The sequence below is a fragment of the Bombus bifarius genome, unplaced genomic scaffold (genome assembly GCF_011952205.1).
Source record: "Bombus bifarius isolate JDL3187 unplaced genomic scaffold, Bbif_JDL3187 scf7180000008244, whole genome shotgun sequence".
Taxonomy (NCBI): Eukaryota; Metazoa; Arthropoda; class Insecta; order Hymenoptera; family Apidae; genus Bombus; species Bombus bifarius.
Genome location: NW_022884538.1, coordinates 16,505 through 38,677, shown reverse-complemented (window position 1 = coordinate 38,677; position 22,173 = coordinate 16,505). Strand labels below are relative to the sequence as shown.

The 22,173-nt window shown below is 39.4% G+C and overlaps 2 protein-coding genes across 2 annotated transcripts; one reads left to right on the top strand and one right to left on the bottom strand.

The window, feature by feature from the left end:
* The first annotated feature begins 70 nt into the window (after nt 1-70).
* On the top strand, nt 71-10,957 carry LOC117211810 (gustatory receptor for sugar taste 64f-like). Its single transcript, XM_033456034.1, has 10 exons — nt 71-771; nt 5,558-5,802; nt 6,254-6,485; nt 6,909-7,044; nt 7,616-7,812; nt 7,885-7,994; nt 8,798-9,018; nt 10,237-10,405; nt 10,546-10,635; nt 10,721-10,957. Exons 2-10 carry the CDS (start codon nt 5,596-5,598, stop codon nt 10,778-10,780), a joined length of 1,422 nt encoding a protein of 473 aa, XP_033311925.1. The 5' UTR covers nt 71-771; nt 5,558-5,595; the 3' UTR covers nt 10,781-10,957.
* Nucleotides 10,958-14,327: 3,370 nt separating this feature from the next.
* Nucleotides 14,328-21,635, bottom strand: LOC117211813 (gustatory receptor for sugar taste 64f-like). The gene is made up of 11 exons (XM_033456036.1): nt 21,412-21,635; nt 19,695-19,762; nt 19,454-19,601; nt 18,843-18,961; nt 17,780-17,974; nt 17,109-17,218; nt 16,570-16,740; nt 16,115-16,287; nt 15,844-16,006; nt 14,844-14,933; nt 14,328-14,462 (listed from the first exon to the last, which is right to left on the bottom strand). Exons 1-11 carry the CDS (start codon nt 21,516-21,518, stop codon nt 14,364-14,366), a joined length of 1,443 nt encoding a protein of 480 aa, XP_033311927.1. The 5' UTR covers nt 21,519-21,635; the 3' UTR covers nt 14,328-14,363.
* Nucleotides 21,636-22,173: the final 538 nt, after the last annotated feature.

Genomic DNA, 22,173 nt, shown 5'->3' with positions numbered 1-22,173 from the left:
TGTTTCAAGAAATGATAATTTGTCATAGCGTTACAAATATTTTAATCTTCTCGAGCTTCTCAAAATTTAGAATCTGGTCAAAGACATAAACAGTGATCAAACAATTACCATAAATTGATTAAAACGAAGATTGCAAGTGATTAAAGGCTATAAGGCAATGTTGGTTTACTTATTTGTTGCAAAAGATATTTCTTAATGAGATAAACTCGCGAATTATGTTGTTGCATTCGAAATTACATTTATTATTTTTTACTCATTTGCTCTCGTTTATGAAAGTTCCAGTAAAAAGGTTTTTTAATTTTATCAGATTAAATTTATATATACAGTAAAATAGAACGCTTGTAACAGCATGAAGCGTCAGTTAACTAAAATTCTTCTTTCTTTTATAACCGAGTGACTCCATAAATAATAAATGCAAGCTTAAAGCTTTTACGATAACGTCGAAATAATAACTGGCATGTAGAAAGAGTTCTACAAATACAATTAACGAATATGTCTATATTCTACCACATAGTTGATTTATGCCAAGTAAGCGCGCGAAAAACTAGTAGTATAAGCGTTTATCTGATCAGGCATGCATGGCGCAGGTCCGAGTCTCTAGTTCACTTCTCCTGAATCAAGGAATTTTTTACGAGGTAGTAACACAGTGGTATACTCGTGCAGAAGGATACTCTTTTGTTCTTGTTAAAAGTCGACCTGTTGCATTCTCTTTCTTCATTTTCCATAACGCAGGACGTCGATCATATTAGAATTACATAGATGGCCGATTTAGTAAGTATTTCGATTATGTAAATTTCTTTAAAACTGGACTTTAATTGGTGATTGAGACTGTTAAATTATTCAGACGTTCTTCTATCATGTGCACGTAAAATGATATGCATTTCACACCATTTCTAATAATATCGTACACACGTTAAATATCTGAAGCGAAAATTGCCGAATTTACAAATTAAGAAACATGCTTTGCGTTGTAAAATTATAGAGCGAGTCACTTTTGTTTAAACATATGCAGATTTTTTTTACCGTGAACGAACAGCGTTTTATGCTAGTTTTTTCCAATTTCTCGTAATTTCATTGACTCGACTTGGATTGTAAAAACAGGATAGAAAAGAAAGAAGAATGAGATCACACGCTTGAGGGACGCGCGTTTGATTTTAGCGAACTTGCGATTTTCTTGCAGCTTATTAGTAATCAATCGAACTATTTCGTCGAGTATTTGGAAATTAACGTAGTTACGAATACCGTGAAACGATTTGTTGAAAAAATAAATAATTTAACTTGTATGAAACTTGGTAAGGCACGATATCGGATTTTTGTGCAGTTAGATTGTGCTACAGATTTCCTTGCGTGAGAATAATAGCTTCGCGATCTATATTAACATATTTCCAATTTTGGAGAAGCAGTCAAATGATCGTTGTATAAAGTGTTAAATGAAGTGGACGATTTATGAAAAGTAATCGGTACGAGTTTATGTGTACCTTGGTAAATTTTGTATGAAAGTTACGAAAAGCATGCATTGAATATTTGTCGGAATTTAAAAACAATCGTTTTCACTTAATCTTTATTTTGAAGAAAATTATAAAATTATTTGCCAACTGGTACAAGTTACTAAAAGTGAAATAATTTGTAAATTATTTTTGGCTAATTAGTTCGCGATATTTTTCTATCAAAATTTGAAGACAATCAAGGGCGTTTCTATTACTTCCAATAGTGTGTCATACTTTTTTTTATTATATATCAAAGTGGATAATCTAGACGATTTCAATGTCCTCCATCGCGAGGTTACTCGTCCATAAATAAAGGAGTAAAACAAGGAGTCTTACATTACAATAAGTATAATGCACGTGTATAAGTGTACAATGTCTCTTTGTCTTATATCACGTGATGTTGTTGGCTTTTCCTGGCTCACAATATCTGTTGATATACCCCAAAGATGTAACTCGATGAAATGTTTATTAGAAAGATGTGTTGATATTAGGCGTGTAAAAAGAGAATGCTAAATTTAGAACGCCAAGCGTCCGGGGATGTGCTACCTACGCCTCTTATCAATTCCTCTGTATTTTTTCCGTGTCGACAAAAATTGTGTGTACACACATATAACAAGGTAGAGATAAGAAGAGGAAAATCGAATGATCCGAGATGTTAAAAATCGGCCAAAGTACCCCTGTACGCGAGCAAACCTCCTTACACGAGCGAAAGGAGGTCAGCCTGAGCAACGGGGCACACTGTGGCGGCAATTTACCTCTTGCAAGTCGTAAAGAAGACTATGGTAGTCAGAGACGTAAACTATGATCTTAGATAGAGGGTAGCCATTTCGAGCAGCTTCTACGGAGCCAAACAGTCGCGGATTATTGAAAGAAAAAAGTGGCTGTAATTTGAAGATAAAATTAGACAGGACACATTTTCGTATGAGCTTTTCTTCCTCCTTGAAGCGGTCCCACGTATCACAATACATGCTGTATCGTTTCATCGGTTTCTTTTTATCCATCGTAGCATAACAATTTTGTAAAGAAACGTTTCTTCGTATTTCTAAAAATAACGAAGAGATTCGAGTTATCGAATGGTACATGTCCTTGAGACACTGTGTGTCATGTATTTCTAGGTGTCTATTTTTATCCGTATCTTTATCAATGTAAGTCTAATATCGGCGTGCTATTGAACTTATTTGATAAAGGAAGCAGTAATTCATAAACCTAGATTATACCGGTGTAATAATAAATATCAGTTATCTATCCGTACGGTGTATTATACTAACAAGGGTACGTCCCTTATCGTATCGTTATATTTACATAACATATTTGTGTTAGTTTCGTGGCATTTCTCAGTATAACACGTCGGGGAAAGTTAGTACAATAACCTAGAAGACCGTGTGTAGCAATAGTTGGATTTTCTACATTCCGATGAGAATTATACAATTAATTAAATAGTACACGTTCAATGGTTTTATACAAAGATGAACGATAATCTCGGAAATAAGACGAAAATTAAGAATAAAAACATTGTTTTCTGCTTCGTTTTTCAGTTACCGACAATTAAATATCGGCCAGAATATCCCTGCACGCGAGCAAACCTCCTTACACGAACGAAAGGAGGGGTCGGTCGGCCAGGGCAGTTTTATCTTCCCATAAAAATTAAATGATAAAACTAAAGAAAGGGAGAGGGTATTAAATAATTCATCGTTTATTCTTCGACAAAAGAGAAAACGTATTAAACAATTCTCCACTTTGTGGTTAGGAATAGGTAACCGAAACGTCTAGAAATTCTTTCAATTTTCAACAGAACGTTTCTGTCTCGTAATCCAATTATCTTCTATAATAGTCTTCTTTGAAGGAAACGAACGAAACACATCGGAATAGAAAAGCCGCAAATTAACAAGACTTTACAGTGTCAACACGTTGTTCCGCATCCTAGATAAACATGGGTCACCTTTTTTCCCTGGAATATAACGCATCATTGGGATCGGTTGTCCCGGGGCGTGCGTCACCACACAGAATGTCCACGATGCTTGGCAATTAATCGAACTACAGCGAGTTTTACGAACGATGCCACTTTCACGTATCTATTGAAATTTGTCGCGTGTCTCGTTAACGTTAACCGCGGCTCGACGTGGATTGGAAATACGAGACGTTAGCTCGTGTTTCTGAAACGGCGAAATGTTCTTTGTCGGAGGACTGATAAAGCGTGAAATATTAGCACGATTAATACTACCACGTATAGATCGATGACACGTGATATCAAAGGTGTAGACCATAAAATATCATTTACTACCGTTCTTGTTCCATTCTAAAAGATGTATTTTCATTTATCTTTGAAGGGGAAACTTCTCGTCTTCTTCATGTCTTGTCTGCCAATGAAATTTCGCTTCTCCTTTGGATTTCGCTAGCAAACGAACGATGATGCACGAATGAATAATTTGTAGCTTCGTCTCGTTCGTTTCATTTTGTACAATGAAACATTCGCCAAATTAATATGGTTCTATATACGCTGTTTTACGTGCACGTCTACGTACAATATAACATCAATTTCCATGTTATATTTTATACTATAGTCAAATGTTAGATTCAAATTATAAATCTGTAAATAACAAATATTTAAAGATGCAAGAAATAGCAGTCGGTCGTGTGTGTTAAAATACTTTAACAGCAAGTACACTGATAGTCCAGTTGGAGAGAAATCGATGGAATATAAGTCTAAATTTAAATGTGCAGACGAAATCAAATGCACGAACCTTTTAACAAACGTTGTGCGGTTTTGTCGATCGGAACATTGGACGAGCTCTACGTGTTTGTCAAAACGTGCAGGAAGTTTGCATTTTTCGAAACGAAATAGAACCACACATATTACATAAATTCCTCCTTTACCTTCCATCATTCTCGAACATTTCTACTGCTCTATAGAATTTTCAATCAAACGTTAAATGTACTCGATAGAATTCTAATTCCATTTCTAAGAAATCGACCAGACAGGGAAGACCAAAAACAAGGTTTATCATCCATATTATCTAACATTTTCATTGATGTACATGAATTTGAAATACGTTGAACATATTCGACAGAATTCTATCTTATCCTGCACGAAATTCAGGCAACGAAGCAGCAAATAGGAATACATTAATTATTATTTGATAAGAATTATGGAAAGTGAGGCTTGTCAAATTTTTCAACTTTTTAGATAAATATGTATATGGTGTCCGGTAATCAGAAGCAAGTCTTGCAATATGTTGGCTTATCGATAGCATCGAAAACGATCTATTTGCGTCTTGATTCACCCATTGTTGAATCAAAATGAACTGCTTCTACAGAGGCAACATTTATCAAAGCTTCGTCAAGAATGGCTCTCGTTAAACGACTAGTGCTATATTTCCCCGTTTTTCTTATTGTCAAGATTGATAACGGAATATCGCTGATTACCGTCCAGACGACGTATCAAAACGATTTGAATCTAGTAACAGCAGCGGGCAATATTGATATTTTTAAGAGTTCCACGCGTTATTTGCCTTTCTTTATTTAAACCAGCCATCGTCTTTGATGCCTGAGCTACGTTGTTTAACGAATCGTAATTTGAAAATGTGCTTCTCCAAAAAGCAACCTTAGATACGTGGCACATCCACAGTTTCATCGGATATCCCGTTCCCATTCAACTTCGTTTAATCTAACACAATGCTCCTGCTATGCGATTAAGGATAATAGGACAACCATCGTGTAATATGATCGATACTTTGTTAAAAAAAAAATTGAAAATTAAATATATCAGAGCGTCACGTATTTTGTCGGCTCGGAAAATGACAAGAGTCGATAGATGTTGTCTTTGATACGAGCACGTCCATTGAAACAGCAATCGTAGAAGCTCGACGTATAAAATGACGAAACTTGCGCTTATTTTTATTTAAAATACAGAAGAGAAAACGTAGAGATATAAGAACGTGGCGAGGAAAATACGGGATAAGGTTATCGAATACGAGCGCATCGATTAGTTGGTTGAATTACATTGTTACTACGATACAGTGCTACTATTATCACTGCATCATCGTTTAATAACTGCGCCATTACTTGGACAGGATCACCGTTGCACGATGTAATAGCGATACGTAAAAACATGCAGGAGGATCAATGCATGATGTTAAAATCGAAAGGTACGGTGTGCGATGTACCCGTCAGAGGCAAAGCTTCCAGCTTGAGGGTTTGGTCCTCTTTCACGTATCGCAGGAACGACAACGACGTCGCTGAATTAAGCACGAATGAGGAAAACAACGTATCCGTTGGAAGACTTCGAGATGGACGAAACTATCCGGCGGACTTCAACGTGAGACTCTGCGTATTAATCTGGAAAGAGAATATGCTCAAAATAACGAGAATTATGAAACGAAAATTACAAGAAACGTTACGAAGAAGCGAATAGCTTCGTGTAAAATTCATTTTCTCGCTTGAGAAAAGATAGATAGAGCACGCTTTTATATCAACTTTTCTTCGTTGTTTTTTAGGTTCACCCTGTATAGACAATTGGCAAATCTTTGACCAGATGGCAAGCCCAATTAAAAGAAGTAACTTTTGCCCGAGAACTTATCTTTTTTATCTCTCACAGTTTGTAACACAAAATCGGAAAATAGCCGAATTTTCAGCGGTCAGTTTCGCAGTTAAAGTTTCATAATTTTCTGAGTTTTCGGCTTGAGGATGTTCCATATCGTAAGAGATACTGATTCGTGCAAAACGAGAAACACAGAGGAAATATTATCTATAAGTTTATTCTCTTACAGACGATAGAGAGCTTTCATTGCGCGATCGGGCCTGTTTTAAGCATAGCCCGAGTCTTTGGTTTATTTCCAGTGGCTGGAGTCCGATCCGCGTCACCCTCGAAACTCCGGTTCAAGGCACTTTCCTTCGTCGCGTTTTACTCGGGTCTCATAGCCTCGATGATATTCTTTATGACGATCGTATCGGTGCTTCACATGGTGAAAACTCTTAACGCTAATACGATCCAGACACGTGGTAAGTGGACACTGTTTATTACTCTGTTACATGGTCGAACAATTTTTGGAAAAATCATTTACAGGATTATCGCGTGCAACTTCCCCACGCGTTTCACAGACGCATTTCCTATTTTCTAATGATTTATTTCTCGAAGCTGAGCTTGCGTCGGTCCGGTAGCGTTTCGGCGCACCGATCCAACCCAGCATTGGATCGTATACTGCGGTATACCGTTTAGCATACTCGTTCCAGTGCCATCGAAAAAGATATCGACCTAAATCTCTTAAAAGCAAGAACGAACTTGAAGTAGCTTAGTCTTATCCCGCGAAGCGTTCACGTACCGTCGCAAATAGGCCAGATACTCGGCTCGATCTCGGATCGTGTTAGTTATCGAGGAATTACGTTGGTGGCGAGATAAACCGACGATATTGTATCGCGTTGCAGGTGGCATAGCGTCGGCGACAGTTGGCGCGGTGTTCTACGGGAACAGTCTGCTGGGCAGCATCTTATTTTTCTGGCTGTCGTCGCGCTGGGTACCTCTTCAGTCGGAATGGAGGGCCATGGAACGATGCATAGACAGGTCGATATCTCGACATTCCTGCCAGGTTCACAGCTTGGCACGATTCACGAGTTTGCTAATCGCCTTGTTTGTCGCTTGTCTGCCGTGCACGCGAGCTTCGATACCTGTTAATCGGCACTGCACTGGCAAATTACAATTGGTTCGTCCTACCGTGTAAATGAGATGCCAATAGATTCACTGATAATCCAATGCAAGCTTTTTTTTCACGATAGAATATTCTTCCGCGTGTTTTACCATTTGTCGTTGGATATTGTCTCTCTAATCGTCGATCGATACCGAGCTTAAGGTTGCACTGGATCAAAGAAATCGTTAGAAAAGACGCTGACTCGCTCTGCGGCCTTGCCAGAGCCGTTTAGGTTTCTCGTTTCTTCTTCCATACGCGAAGATAAGTCGCAAATGCGGAATAGAATTTCCCTGTCCAAGGTCTCGTTCTCGGCAACATAAAGTTCGAACGCGTTCGGGTTACTCGACGGATCGTCAAACTCGTCTCTGTCAGACGCGAACGAACTTGCTCGGTTTGTTCTCTGACCGCGACGCAGCTTCCGTCTATTTATCTCTTTACGATTTACAGCAATCGCATAGAACCGACGCGGCTGCGATGGAAATTTTTCTTCCTAAGTTCCGTGATACTGGTGTTGGCTCTGGTCGAGCACATCCTAAGCATGTTCAACAACGTGGACGGCTACGACTGGAACGCATCGAATTCCACGTTTCGCAGCTTCCTGGAGACGTATACTCTACGCTCGCATTCCTTCATCTTCGACACATGTGAGATTCTACCACTTTAAGCGGGAAAACCGAATGTCAAAGGTTACAAAGGCAATGACATCCTTTAATCAGCATCACGTTCGTTTCCAGTGAATTACAACTTTGCCTTCGGATTGTACATTTTCGTCGTTAGCAAACTGGCCACGTTCAATTGGAACTTCACCGATCTTTTTATCATGCTGGTAGGTAAAAGTGGTTACTCTCGATACGAGTAACTTTTAGTTATGCTTTTAGTTCGAGCAACCGCATCACGCACGGCTCGCATATTTGTGGCTCGTCCGGTCTCGATCGCGTTTTTATCGATTCTTTTCTAGCCTTTCTCCGTCGAAGAGAGTATTCTCGTTATTTTTAGTAGAGCGTCGTTGTTCTGAACCTTCTTTGGAATTTTCTTCAACGCAATCGGAGGACTGATTCGTACCGATTCTTAAATTACTTAAAATTGTACGAGCTGTACTCGCTCGAACGAGATCTTTTTAAGAAGAAAAGCGTCTTATTGGCCGAAACGAATAAAAACCACGCTACATTTTCGTCAGTTTGAACGTGGCTAATAGTAAGATACCTTACTATTTTAAGAAAATGGCTGCACTCTGCAGTTTTGATTTTCCAGGCTTTTCTTTCGCTCTTGGCATAGCAAAAGATCAGAAAACAGTCGAGGTTTATCGAATATTCAGGACCGTGCGATAGCTGCGAGTCTGCTGAAGATTCTCACCAAATTCCAAGCGTATGGTACAAACAGATCTCGAGATATCGGAAAATAAAGTTGCGTTTAAAGATCAATAATTAACGAACGATAACTATTTTATCGCGGTACGAAAAAGTGAACTTGCCTGCGATTCCAATTTTCCCCTAATAATTCATTCGCAATTTTTTCAAGATAATTCACACGAAGGTTCAGATTACTCTATTATTACACGACAAAGCTGAATTAGCAACGTATTGCACGATGTTTCGATAAGATTGATCCTGCGTTTCTCTGATTGTCTAGGTTGCCACCGCTTTGGCTGAAAGGTACAAATCTCTGAACAAGAAACTGGCAGTGACGGTGACAAAATATCGGCCGATATTCTACTGGCGCGAACTTCGCGAACACTACGCGATTTTGAGTTGCGTTGTTAAGAAGGTGGACGAGCACATCTCTCCCATAATCCTGTTATCCTTCGCGAACAACCTCTACTTCATCTGTCTTCAGCTGTTGAACGGACTATCGTACGTATACTCGACCCGGAAGGCACGAAAATGCCACGCTCTTTTCCACGTTTTTTCCCAAAGAGAAATTACAACTGAGAAACCCGTCCTCCGCATAAACTACTATTTTTAATAATCGTGAAAACGATCTAAATAAACAATTTCAATCTCGTTCGACATCAGCCGATTCCACCAGGAAGGCGAATGTTGCTTTTTCAAAATTTGCCAGTCCGCACGCTATAGCGATTGTAAGAATGCCAATTAACCTTGCAAATTTTTCAAACGTAATTACTCCGGTGCCTCGCCTTTAGAAACGCCCTACCTATCGTATCTTGGATATGATGGATTTGAATAATTATTCGAAAGCATTTTCATTTCGCCTAATGACATCGGTTTTCCAGGACTCCGCCGCTTTGGTGTTACGGCTCGCCCCAATTGGGCGAGGCATTTCGTATTAGAGAGAAATAAATGTAACGCGCGCTGATAAAAGAGTAGGCCGATACGTGTTCATTTAGACGATATATTGTCGTAATTGGCAGCACGTATAGTCACCTTCTATCGACATCAAACCGTGCTCGGCTTTGTAAAATGTTAACGAAGTAGCAAGCTTTTGATTGCCGGTAATCCGCCAGTTTAGCCGATTGCCAGATCGGTAAAATAAACACGACGAGCACGGGGCGAAGTGAGAGCGAAGGATCGATGATACGTCAGCTCGGTTGGCAAAGTAAGAAATGTTTATAATTTTTGTCTTTCGCGATAGAAAGAATCGCGCCGGGGCACAGCGTTTCTCAGTTTCTCGTGGGAATTTCCAATTATTTTATAACGCAAGAAGCTGAGCAATGACGCAGTCTTCTCGTTAAAATCGCTTCGAGTCCAAGCATTCGATATAACTTACAAGCTCAATTTGACTAATTATTTGCAAAACTAATTATATCGTATCATTACAGATGGTTTCAAATCACACAATGCGTATTTATTACGATTAAAGTAATATCGTTATTTTACTCGTAATTGTGTACTTGCAGCGGTCCGTGTGCCTTCTAAACGATCGTTTCTTCTTCCAAAGAAACACGCACAACGTCCACGATACCTGGCCATCGATATATTCTAAAATTTAAACAAATTCGCAAATTCTTTTCTCGTATATAGCTCAACGAAGAGCATAGAAACGAGGAGTTGATCGCGTAACGTTCTCAATCAACTCGTTGATTAACGTCATTATCCCATCTTTGTTAAAAGCATAGCAGAAAAGAGCAGCCCATTGAGCGCGGTGTACTTCTTCGGCTCTTTCGGCTTCCTAATTATTCGCACCTGTGCTGTCACCTTGCTCACCGCTAGGATACACGATCAGAGTAAAGTGGCCTTACCTTATCTGTACAATTGTTCCACATCCAGTTATGGCATTGAGGTAACTATCTTTTCTACGCGCGTACTCAATCCCTTGGAAAGTTCGAAATATCCTTTCGTACCTTTTGGACCAGTTTCTCTTTTACTCCGAAGGTTTACGTCACTCGCAACGAATTAAAAATGTACATTATCTGTTCAAAGGCGCAGAGATTGCAGCATCAACTGGCGACAGACGAGGTAGCGTTAACTGGATTACGTTTCTTCTCCATCACGAGAAATTTTATGCTTGCGGTAAATCAGTGTCTCTACGTACACCCGAGTATAATCTCTAAAATCTATGGTACAATTTATTAATGGAAAATATATTGGTATACAGGTGGCCGGAGCAATCATAACGTACGAAGTTGTGCTTTTGCAATTTGTCGATGGCAAATAAAGCAGAATTACAGCGATATCTATTCTACGCTACTATCGTTTATAATTATATTTTTGATAATATTGTTGTTACTACGTATGCAATTCGTGTTTTAGCCTATTTCTGACGACATTACTTGTTATTTGTACATACAAAAATATATAATTACTTTATTTAAACGCCACGGAGGTAGTCACTCGACCGGTTTAGCTAATTTCTCTTTTCATTGGAAGAATTAAGGGCCAAGTGGACGAGACGTCGTACTACGACAGATACGTGAGATGGATGTTCCTCACTCTTGGATGGGTTGATGTAACGACAGACGTTGACATTAAACACAATTTCTCACATTCTTTTCATCCTCTTCTTTATTTTTCTATAAACGATAAAACGTGTGCGTTACAACTACATACACCTGCACATTTCCAGAATAACAATTTCAACCTCGAATCTTCGAGGAATATCGAGCAATTACATAGTTACTTTGTTGCTCTCTCCTCTTACACTTAATGTCAAAATTACGAAGCTAACGGAATAACAAACATTAGTCGCTCTTCCCTGGTACAACTGTTACGGTTATCGTATTTTTTATTCCCAAGTGATAGCAAACGCAAGATTTGTTGCACCAGTATCTTTTATCGATATGCTTTACAAGGAAGTTCAACGAATGACCGAGATTACGGTGTGCTAGTGTGCTCCAACGAGATGAACTTATACCATGGAAGAAGGATCCTGTCGAAACATAGGAGCATTTAGTTAATTCCACTTGTACGTCAACTGGGACGAACGATGTTCGACATTCGTACATTAAATGATTCATTATTATACATAAGAGTAATGGAAAGATAGTCGATAAGAGAAATGCGCGTGACTGTTGTGAATATGGTAAAGAAAAATCAGTGCAAAATATTTTTATATACAGAGGTAGTATCGATGTAGCGTAATTATTGTACATAGGTATGAGCTTGAAAGTTTCTTTCGCCGTCCACTGTGCTTCTGACGAAGGAGGAGATACGATATCGTCTGTAATTCGAAATGCGGGCTAGCTATATTTTATCGTCGATAGCGGCGTTAAAGAATGACTCAGACAACGGATTGATAAGCGAAGTTGGAAAGTATACGCCGAAGCAAGGAAATTGTACTACTTATAATACATACGTACATATGTACATATCTACATGTCGTAAATTTCACACTCAATATAACGTTTTTATAACGTGGATCTCGCGAAAAACCGTATTCTTCGACAAGTGAGTTTTGTCTTCGAGCATTTAAGACGCGTTTATGCAGGGCTCCTAATACACGTGATACAACGATATAATACAATACGATACAGTAGAAACCCTGTTACATCGACCAATTGGCAAGCTATTCTTTGATCAGCATTCAGTTCGACCGAATACCTGGCATAAATCGAAATAAGATGAATACAATTTGTCTGTAGGTGACAAAATCGAGGAGACAATATCGTTCGATCCTGCTTCTTTCCAGCGAAATTAACAAGATCAAACCTATGGCTGCCAAGTATCTTTGGCAGATGGCAGATTAATATTATGCATTAATATAAACGTGTGTATATTTTAATACTTAGTGAATAATAGTTCATATAATGATAGATAATATTATACATTGTGTTATAACATTTTTACCACTGAAAAGCTTTACGTTACCGTGCTACATACAAGCATTTATTAATTATTTTATTCCTAAAGAGCCTTATATTTTTGTACTTTTTATTCCATTATATATTTAGTTCGTTCAAGTTACAGATTAATTTTATAACATAACGATTTTGTTATCGTAACTGTATCGACTGATTTTTAACCAATCTGGTTTGGTATCCATAAAACATTTTAATTCGTTTTCGCGACCAGTGTTAATTTCGTACTTACCCAATTTAATCGATTGTACGTTATCACTACGATTCCAGATGATCCGTTTCAATTCTTATCGCTGAACAGCGCTAAAATTATACTTGAGAAACGTTATATATTACAAGATAATATACTCAGTTTATTCAGTATTCCGTGACACTGTTAACAATCGAGTAATGCCCTTATTATCTACTCAGATTATACTCCTATTGTTTCTCGTGTTAATGTTTCGTTCAATGTACGAAGCATTGTTTCGTGCAAAAAGATTTTGCTTACTGTTGCGAAGCTACTCGATAAATATGAACTGGACGTTGCCTAATTTTTAGAGAGGAAAATTGTTAATTATATATAACGCACGTTAACTATACAAAAGTCGGTTTTCAAAGCAGCACTCACGGGACAATTTTCCTACAAATTACTACAATATAAATCGTTATAATTAAAAAATTAAGCACGTATGAAACATAAAGCATAAATCACTCGAAATGTTATATTGTATGTACAATGTATATACATTGTGATTTTTCAATTATCAAGCTTCTTAAACTTCTTCCACTCGCCGTCACATTTTGCCCCGGGGAAAATCTGACGCGATCCCAGTTATATACATAGAAAGGTAGATAAAATAAATATACAAACGAAACATTAATCGATAATAAACGAAGGAAGTTTAATTTTAAACAACTACTTGTTATGTTTCTAACTTTACCACGCATTATCACTTACTGGGACAAAGCTAAATTCCAAGCAAAGGTCCCTCTGAACGTTTTTTTAAGCTGCTGTTTAAAGCTGGTGTTTTATACTTGTGTCGATTAATAACTCGGCGTATCCCTCGTGATCCTTCAACGTGTGGCGACTAACGTGTCTCGTTTCAGTGGCATGTGGCAGCTGGAAAAATTTTCACGACCCCATAATTCTGTTACGCTACCCCCTGTGTATTGGTCAGTGGTTTAAAAGGCCCTGATCTAGCCCTGAAGAAAAGAAAGAAAATAAGAATGAAACTAAATCAAGGGGAAAGTAAATCGACGAATAATTGTATGATGCAATGATCCGAAGCAATTAAATGTTCTACCAAATTTAGCGAAAACCGTTTAAGCAGAACCATCCCGATGTCGACGTTTTATCATCCGGTCCAGAGCCTAGACTTACATCTTGTTACGATGTCTCGTCTCATAATGCCTCGCTGTTCTCAATTTCGACGGAAACAGCCACGTTGTTGTAAGATTTAGCGTGTAGTCGCAAGATTTTTCGAAACGATATTTATCGTCAGATGCGCAGATTTTTATGCGTTCATACGACGTACGAAGATTCGGAAAATGCGTATAATAAATAAGAAGACGTACAAGACATTCGAGCAAAATTCTCGTTGCAGTTTCGAACGGAGGAAACGAATCTTCGCTTAAGCTCTATCTCCTACTATCGCGTTTGCCTATAAATTTTAATTCGCATAAAAATCCGCGGTCCATCTAACACCAATTTCCAGAGAAGAACATCTCCTTGTAGAAGAGAAATTTCGTTCTCGATGTCAACCTATCTCTGGGACAAGCGTAGGTCGCCCGACGTTCTTCACACTGTGCACTTATATACAGCAGATTAGTCGATAAGCGCTATTCTACTTAAGATATGGGAATATTTATAATGGGGAATCGTAAAGCAACACGTTAAGGCTGGAAGGCGATGATTTAAGTGAAATTCCTCGTAAGCGCGTCGAAAGACGTTTGAAAACGTGGTTACTTCACCTCGCACAAGGTACTGTTCGACACTTCACTTTGCTGCGTCGTGTTGAACTGCACCAGCACCAGTTCGTACGTCACTATGGTTCCCGCTACCTGAAACAAATTTTCAATCATTTTGCGAACGCTACGATCGCCGACAAACACGTGCTGGATATTCGATAATCTTCTCCAGCGATCGTCGGTGTCAGACGTGGCACGAGAATCAAATCCACGCGAAGCGAAACTGATTCGGCGTTATCACAAGATTTTCGCGAGTGTTCGGGGTATTGTGCAAGAAAATGCCTCGGGTCAGCCTTCCGCGAGATTCGCAGTTTATTTGTAAATTACATGGAATACGATACGCGTTCGTCTATCTCTGATTCTCAGGACACAGCTTGTACGAGCGACAAATGTGTTATATAATATTATAAAATGTGTTATATAATATCATTATATTATAAAATCGTTATTTTGCGTTATATATTTTGTACGTACTGTTAATACGAGGCTCCTGGTCACCGAGAAGAATTTCATGCCCGTCAAGCAAATGTTATCCGTTGTTACTTGCGCCAGGAATCTCATTACCTGCGAACACGATAAAATTATTGCACGCACGACATGGAAAGTTAATTAAACGGGCTGATATAATCATTAAACGGTAAATTTAACGATGAATCTGTGGCGGATCGGTATCAACAGGACGCCGACAGGTCGGAGGCATCAACGCAGCGCAACACCTCCCGGGCGATCCGCGGGTACCAACCGCCAACACTAGAGGGCTACGACGACAACGAGTCTGTCTGTCTAACTCGCTAGCGGTCGAATATACGAGCGATTGATATAAATACCGCACCTAGCGAGACTCCCTCTACGTCTAAGGCAGGGACTACCGGGCATAGCCTTACTGACGAGTCCACCGGTAGTCCCGGGACGAAACGCTCTCTCTCTCTCTTTTCATCCGCCTCAAATCGTTAATTATTCAGAAAATTAGCAATGCTTTTATTCCGCGTTAGATAGCAACGACTAGCTTCGGCGCGTGAACGTTTTGCTCGTAGCTGCTGTCTCGACTCGTTGATCGGACTCCGAGTACTTGAACGGGTATGGACATACGAGCAATTAGGCACAGAAAAGGTAGAGAGCGACGAGAAGGATATAACGAAAGACGCGGAAAGCAAGGGACAGAGGCAACGAAACACAAGCGTTGATTGCAATGTACAAGGTACAAAATGAATTACACGAATGCGTAAGATGTACAGACAGACCGAGGTGCTTGGAGGAAAGGGGAGAAAGAGGAAGCGAAAATGTGCTGGTAGAAGGAAGGCAGCGATTTCTGGAGAGAAGAGCGAGACAGGCTACGCAGCCAGCTGCAGTGGACTGCAGAAATTTCGTACTGCGACAACGAAACGTACAGACACGAAACGTACAGACTATAGCGACGATCGACGATTTGGCATCGAAATTTTCATTGTAGAAACGGATAGAATGGGAATCTTACTTCCGTGGAGAAACTGCTTCCAGAAACGCTGTATAAGATCGGGGCCGGGAGTAACGACTCGTCGTGAATCGTTGCGGCACACAGGGAGACCACTGTCGTTCTCGCCAACAGGAATCCAAAGGAAAAGCCAAAGTAGATTTTCTCGATGATGCCTCGCATCGGACTGCTTTTTAAACGTTCGATATTTAGTTAGGATACACTGTCGCGGCAGAACGCCGTTGCATATCGAGCGTGCGATAATATAAAAAGAATGACATTTTGTCGTGCATACGTGAAAGAGAAAAGCAGTTGTATGCAGATGAAATACAGATCGGTAGCGAAAGAGAGGAGAACCATAACGGAGATATGGGAGTCCAGTTGCCTCGTTAGCGTTGCCAAGTGATTGTATTCGCTCCTTGCCTCGGCCCACCACCATTCGGGCATTGCCTTAACAATGAAATGATGCTAAGGACCAACATTCGTTATTAAAAACTGTAATATTTTCTGCGCTACTTAATTCAGTTAACAGTATAATAATAACGATCAACATTATACACATATATGCACGATATTTCGCGTAGTTTTCTATCGAACGATATTCTGTAATCTGCAAAATAACAGTAATTGCTTAATTACGTGAAATATTTAATCTCTTTCAAATAATAAGGCGCTTAATCCGAGTGAACGCTTAATTTAACGATGAAATACTCGATTATACCGTATAGGAGAATATTCGCAGTCGCTTACCTTGCCCCTTATAGAATTCAGACGACTGTTCAGTTGACGAAACTGATCCGTCAAGGCGATGCTGATAAGGATGAGAAACAGGTCGACGAAATTCCACGAGAACGTACTGAGAATATTGCAGATGTCCACCAATACTCCTTTCCACAAACTGTACTGTATCCTAGAAAATATCTGGCCAACACACGCGTTTCTGTTTAGAATCTTTTCGACCGATCGAGTTTCGACGAAAATTTTGCAGTATGCGTTTGCGCATCTAACGTAAACGAGTCGTACGAATAATATGCGATAATAATATGCTATTCGAAAAATTAGCAGAAGGGTGAAAGTGGTGATAAGAAATATACAGGAACAAAGTAGCGCAGAATATGGGGAATATAAGGAAATAGGAACGTGGATACCATAGAGTAGCAAAGGGACGTTGAAGGCTCTTCAGCTTTCGCGGATGGAACTTTTGTGGGAATAAAAAATAATAACAAAACACGGCACCTTGTAAAAAAAAAAAAAAGAAAAAATATCAATACAAGAGAAATAGGCGTTACCTGTGGAAACTGCATCTGGAAGTACACACCAAGTATATCCTCTTCTGCTTTGTACAGGGCGCACTCTTTAGCTTGGATGTAGCCGTGGATTATCGACAAACCGTGTTCGACTGTAACAGCAAATCGCAGTCCATCGGTTAAAAGAAAGCAGATCGAATATTAGAAAAATCGCAGAGGTAGAACTTTCGGTTCAGGTGAACAACGATGTTTGGCGGGGCAGAGGCTAAAACCGAATGATACGGTAAATGCTGAAGGAAAGGGGAGAATTCGTGCGAAGGACTGGACCAAGTGACGAAGAAATGCAGCAGACGAGGAGCGTACGTAGAGAGGCGGATGAAGTCAACTGTGAAAGAAAGAGACGAGCAAGCGTCAAGGGATGAAAAACGGCACAGCAGAATAAATAAAAGAGAGTGTAACAAACGGTACAAGCTTACCACGTGTTTTGGTGTATCTAAGTGGCGAACAGAGGAAGAACGTGAAACGAAACGACGGTTCTCGTTTTAGGGAAAAAGAAGTAGAAGAAAGGTGGTAGATTTTATGCGAGATGAGAGAAGCTTGGAGACTTTGAAGCGCTGGTTTGCAGGATTGCACAAACTGTGACTCCTAGGACCAGGTTAGAGTTACGCAATAAATAAACGAATAAATAAAATAACGATAAGAGCGTCACTTACCTAATGCAATCATCATCACTACTATGGTCACGATACTGAATTTCGTGGCCAGGGTGATCCTCGAGATTTTTCTATGCCTGTGCGAAAGCTCTTTCTCGAGTTTCTCCCAAGTTACCATCAAACAGGGCCACTGGATCGATAACTTTAGGAACAGCAACGAAGCGATCAAATTCGTCCCATTGAATACGAACGTGGCTTGCGTAAATAAACAATAAATTATATCACTTACGTTGTTAACGATTAATGCTACAATAATTATGTTACAATGATGTATAAATAACGAATTTAATCCACCCATTGTGTTCGGATTTATCACGTTGTTTACGTACGAACCAGTCGCGTTTTTAAACCATTGTAATCTTTTTCTATCGATCTTAGCGAAATAATTCCAAATTTTGATATGTAAATATCTTGGAACATTCGAACGAAGTTTTGACTCGAAAGAGTCGAAGGCACGCGAGTATTTTTTCACGAACGCAATAGGAGAGTCAACAGTGAGACAAAGCAACCCTTTAGCAACGATTTAATTACACCAATTGCAGTGAGATTATTTTTACGTTGTATCTTTAATCTCATCTTTCTTGCGACCTTCTTTTCATCGCTGCTGTGTTTTTTTAAAAATAATAAAAAGAAGGAAAAGAATGGACGCATTAGTCATCGTCCTTCGATGTCACATGGCGTTTTTGGTGGAAAGCTTTTCATAGTTTCCGCATTGATATACATAAGTTGTTGTTTAAAGTTTCAGCCGAGGATATGGCACGTGAAAATGATCCTCCTGTGCTCCTTTTTCCTTCTTCCACTTTCTAAATATACTTTTCGAACACCCGACGTTTCGTAAATCTACTTAGATAACAATTGGAAATCCTCGATCCAAAAATTTTATTTGCGTAACAAATTTTTATTGATAGTAATAACTTAAAATTTCTGAATGTCGAAAACTTGACGAAATAGAACACTCGTAAAATAAAGCTCAAACAAAGCGCGTTATACTTCCTCTTGATCGCTGGCGTAATTGCTACAGGGTTGCTTTTACGTAAATGTAAAGTATCTTGAAAAATCTTACTCATTTTCGTGGAATTTACTCCGGTCGTAACTATTCTCAAAATGTTGAATATCGTCATTATCGACGAGCCAAAAATTGACATCGCACAATATACGAATTTCGGGCTGCGCCAGGTGAACCTAGACGTAAGGAGAATCCCGTTAATAGTCGTAGTTAACGTTTCGGCCATTTGTACCTTTCGAGCAACATTACGTATCGAAATTAACGCCAAATATTTGAAATAATCTTCCAAGTAAAAGTGATTTCAATTCTCTTGAAACTATCCGAAAGCTGTCGGCCCATCCGTTTATTTTAGGTTTTGTTTCAACCCTATTGCGCGGGATTATCGATTTCAACAGATTGCTTGGAATATATACAATTCCCTATAACGTAGCAACCGAGAGCTCGATGTAAGAATAACTATAGCGTAGCAGACATGCTACGGGGGATAAGAATGCAACAACATTCCCTGTAACAGGCTATGCGACTAAAATACGAATAAATCGTTTGGTGTCGGTGAAATCTGCCTGGATGATGCGAAACGGGTCCGATCGTCGTCTACCCGGCTGTCTCCTAAGTTAGAGGCGCAATGGGCGCAACGGACACACGTGAAGTTTCTAACGAGAAATTACCTGAGATACGATGCATCGGAGTTGTTAATGCCGGACACTGGGAACAAGGAGAAGCATTGCGCCAACATGATGATCGGCCTCATAGACGCGTGTAAGCTGTCGGTCTTTGGGTTGAAGGCGCTGACGGAAGCTGCTACCGGCTCCAACACTGAAAATTTATTTTGCAAGTTCAATTTCGAGATTCGTTGGACCCGCGCTCGATCATAGGCTTTTTGTTATATGAGCAATCCTTAAAACTTACTTCCGATGGTGTCTATCTCCGACTTCAGATTGTCGAATTTGCCAAACTGCGAGCTACTCTTGGGCGACCTGAAAATTTCGTTACTCGCGTTAGTAAGAAATACAGCGTCGACTATACGCGCCGATTCCGACAATCATGCTTGGTCGTATCTCTGTATCGAACGTAATTGGAGAACATCATAGATGAACATTCCGTGGCATGAAATTGGTGCAATATATCGTAGACTATATATCTATTATATATCTAGATATATAGATTATCATAGATTATATATCTAGTCGCATATACTTTTGTAAAATTATTACTTTCTTACTTCTATCCGCAACCCACTTGTTATCTAAGTTTGTAACGGACCAAGGTCTAACACGATGATAACGATAGTATGAAAAATAGATAGCTCCGATATATTAAATCGTTAATTTCACATTCACTCGAGTCGATCGAACGGCACTTGACACAACGGAGGAACACGGATATCCCGTCCACGTAAACAAGCGACTTATTAAAAAGGCGAAATTAATCGAAGCGTGATAGATTCACGCGCAGTGTTCGACCGTGTTGGCGATCACGACAAAAATGATAAAAACCTGCTGCGCGAGGCGTCGCGATCGACGATGTGCACGCCGAAGGATCGCATGGTGAACAGAAGATAAACTCGTTATTTCCCAGCTTTATCATACGTCAAAGGATAGGCGGAGGGTGTTTTATAGACAGTTCTAGGAAACTCAATAAACGTCCGGTTGAACAACCATTGGAAAGTTTGTTCGTCTCAATGGGGCTAACGCGAGTGTTGGCAATTGTAAAAATCCCTGACAAAGAACAGATTTATTCCCCTTTCTTGCTCGTCCTGGTGTAGGAAAGCAGGATTCGTATGGTCGAAACCTTTTTTTAATATTCGTTTCACATCCCCCTTGACATTCTTTCGCTCGATATTCTCGCGATATCTGGCACAATTTTCGCGAATAATCGTTTTTCTGAATTAATAATCCTTACCAATATGCAAAATGCGATATGGATGCAACAGGATCGTAAAGTTCGCGTCTCGATAGTGAACGGGGTAAAAGGACTCTGGGTTTGCAGAGTTTTGAGAACGTCCGAAAGTTAGCTACAAGAATACGTAACGAAAAATGGAGGAAAAATTGGCGCTTTTTAACGCCATTTGTTCGTTTTCGCGACGTTAAAATTTATTGTACGAGACACGTTTATATCGTTGTAGCGCACTTAACGACGTGAGAGGGACTCCAAAGCGAAGTTAAAAATATGCGTTGGTAGAAAAGTTAAAGGAACGAAGCCTCTGTAATAGCAACTTGCAGCTATTTCCCGGAAACGATAGATCAAACGATTCTAGAAATCTATAATGGGTGGAAGCTTTTTTAGAAAATAAGAAAGGCGGAAAAAACTGCGAAAGAATTAGACGAAAACGTTCGAGTTGAAAATTCTTTGACAATGTACGTTTCTTAATATTGTGATTAGCTACGTAAAATTATTTATATTTCGTATAAATAATTACGTACAATATTATACTATTGACATCATTGTTACAATTATAGTATAATATACAAATTTTTAATGGAATATTACTTCATAATCGAAAGCGTTTTAACTTGCATATTTAATAACGTTTAAAAATTACAACAAATTAACAACGAATTAAAGACAACAAATAAGATCGTACTAGTCGATGTTTAAATAAATACACAAAGTTGCAAATACTTACCTAACATTGATCAATAACGCGTTCTGATATTTCACAGGTGGTAAATTCAGCGGCCGCATCTCGTTTACTTTTTTCCCTGTATTATCGTAATTCGACATGTTATTCATAGCATTTCGTCAAAAAACATACATCTCACACGATACGTATGCCACCGATCCGCACTAAATGCAATTCCAACGTGTACGATATCAGCGTGCCAATGTAAATACAATCGCGGACACTTTACCACCACCAAACATATTTATATACGTGAAACGAAGGTGTAGTTGATTAAAAAGCGCAGCCAAATACCAGCAAACACTGTACGGTAAGCGAAACACGTGAAATACGCGCACGTTACGTACAATATGACACGACAGGGTTGTAAGAGCCGACTAATTGGGTTACGATCGTTGCAACTGAGCTACGTGTAATCGAGAAATTGTGGAAAAATTGAAAGGGGAGGATTACAAACGCGGGGTATCACATGACAAACGTTACTCCCTTGGTTGTGTGGAACGTGTCAGGAAATGAACTGAAAGATATACGAGCCGCTGGCACGAACTATATATCTCATAGTTTATACATATAGATGGTGTATAAAACTGTGACAGAGAAATAACAGATATGCACTACTGGCTGTGTAGGTCTATGTATGGGCGGACATTTGACACACTCGTCGTAAATAGTGCTCGATGCTCGCTTATCCTACCCAGTTGCGGGTACTCAACTTTCCGACTTTCCCCGTTCACCAACTTCCTTCGCGTTTCGTTCAAATTACAC